This window comes from Cariama cristata, unplaced genomic scaffold (assembly GCF_000690535.1).
Source record: "Cariama cristata isolate BGI_N322 unplaced genomic scaffold, ASM69053v1 scaffold25810, whole genome shotgun sequence".
Taxonomy (NCBI): Eukaryota; Metazoa; Chordata; class Aves; order Cariamiformes; family Cariamidae; genus Cariama; species Cariama cristata.
The window spans coordinates 19,186-21,506 of record NW_009595663.1 but is presented as its reverse complement, the minus strand read 5'-3'; the positions used below and the strand labels follow the sequence as shown (position 1 = coordinate 21,506).

General features: G+C 48.7%; 1 protein-coding gene across 1 annotated transcript; it reads right to left on the bottom strand.

Moving 5' to 3' along the window:
• Positions 1–921: 921 nt before the first annotated feature.
• Positions 922–1,956, bottom strand: LOC104163862 (olfactory receptor 1-like). Its single transcript, XM_009702999.1, has one exon. It carries the CDS (start codon positions 1,954–1,956, stop codon positions 922–924), a length of 1,035 nt encoding a protein of 344 aa, XP_009701301.1.
• Positions 1,957–2,321: the final 365 nt, after the last annotated feature.

Sequence of the window (2,321 nt, the reverse complement as noted above, 5' to 3'; positions counted from 1 at the left end):
CAACAAGTTGTTTTTAAGTTACAACAAAAAGGTAAACCTAAAAGGCAAGATGAAACTCTTGGCCTTTCTAAAACTGTATACAAAAACCCAACAAATGCTTGTGGTTTATGAAAACATCTTTGGTTACTGAACATTTTTATAGTTAATTTTAATCTTTCTCCTTGACAAACGGGCACATATAAACACACTAATCAAAATATCACATTTATCAGTGTATTAAACATCAAAAATAGATCCATCCTTTTTAATGTTCCCAACACCTTTGGAATTCAAAGTGTCATGCCTAACATTATTACAGCAAATGACCACAAAATGGATTGCAACTGCACTATCGACCTTTTTATTTAATGGCCATCAGTCTAAAAAAATAGTAAATAAACCACTCATTTTTGTCTCTGTTCTTTCCATGCATTTAAGCATAGTTTTAAATGTTATCTCCAATTTGCATGGTTCTACTGTGAACAGTGTAAATAGACACTATTCATTTTCTAAAGGCTCAGTTGTAAGCACAGTTGCATCTCAATTAATAAAATGAGTATAGTAGATGTTTCCAAGCCTACCCATTTAGCATAAAATGCATTAATTTTTACTACTGTTCTCGTAAATTCCACATATACATTGTCTTTACATATTTAAAGTATCTAATTTATATTCTAGGATGACATAAACTCCAATTATTTCTTTCTTAAACAGCAGTGGTAAAACTTAAACTTCTATGTTCTTTGAAGAGTAGAAGACTGATAACTGGCCTCTCACCCAGAGATAAACTGAAAACGCCTGTCCCTCCTCCTGGCACACTGCATAGTTGTTTCATTCCAAGGATTATAACCTCGGAGACTTGGTATTCCCAACAGCTGAAGCACTGTGCCGGTTACACTGCTGCACCCTGTGGCACTGCCTGACCAGGACCTCCAGGCCCCTTCATGTGTCTTGGGTCACTGAGAGACGCATCCCTGCCGTGGGGAGGGTGGAGGTCGTGCAGCGGCTATGCCTCCACCCTTGGTGGACATCTGTAACACCCCCCCTGCGCAGGGCTTTCCTGATGGCCCCTTTGACCTTGCTGTTTCTCAAGCTGTAGATGATGGGGTTGAGCATGGGGGTCACAACGGCATACAGCAGGCTGAGGGCCTCATCCATCTCCTTGGAGCCGCTGGAGTGAGGCACCAGGTACGCCACGGCCCCAGCACCGAAGAACAGGGACACCACGGTCAGGTGGGAGGTGCAGGTGGCAAAGACTTTCTGCATCCCTGCTCCTTTCTGGAGGACAGCCCCAATGATGTAAACGTAGGACATGAGAGTAAGAAGGAAAGAGCCCATCGCAACAGTCCCAGCCAAAGCATACAAAGTGGCTTTGTTGAGGGGAGCGTCAGGGCTGCAGGACACCTTCAGCAAGTAGGGCATCTCGCAGAACAAGTGGTCGATCATGTTGGACCTGCAGAAGGGCAAGTGGGCTGTGAGGAAGGCCTGGATCAAAGATGAGAAGGAGCCGCTCAGCCATGAAATGGTCACTAAGCAGTGGCACATCTTCTTGCTCATGAGCGTTGGGTAGTGGAGGGGGTGGCAGATGGCCAGGTACCGATCATAGGCCATGGCAGCCAGGAGCACGCACTCGGAGCCCCCAAAGCAAAGGAAGAAGTAGATCTGCGCGATGCAGCCCACAAAGGAGATGGTCTTCTGCGGTGAGAAGGAGTCTCCAAGGATTTTGGGGAGGGTCACGGAGGAGTAGCAGATATCCAGGAAGGAGAGGTGGCTCAGGAAGAAATACATGGGGGAGTGCAGGTGGGCATCCAGCCAGACAAGGGTCATGATGAGCAGGTTCCCCAGCACTGTCACCAGGTAAATGAGGGAGAAGCACAGGCAGAGAGTCATCTGTGCTCTGTAGGCACTGGAAAATCCCAAGAGAAGGAACATGGTGGGGCTGCTGAGATTTCCCTGCTGCGGGGATTTGAAGCTCATCTACAGGAAAAGCAGGAGGAGATGAGGAGAGGTAGAAGGAGGGTGAGTGCTCACCCCTGCCATGGGGCATCACCAGCCCCCTGCTCTGCTGCGCGGTGGGCTGGAGCCGTGCCGCTGCCCCGGCACTCCTCACACCTCGCTCTGAGGGCTCACGGGGGGGATACGTCTGTGGGGGCAGGTGGTGGGTCTCAGCCCACAGGGTTTCAATCCTCAAGGCAACCCCCAATTCTGTGTCACCTGAAGGACACCAGAGAGAGCTGGGACCTCACCACTGCGGTCAATAAGGATCCCAGGAACTGTTAAATGAGAGTGGACGACAGCAGCTCTTCTCCCCTTCCAGATTTCCTGGGCTGCAACTGGAGACT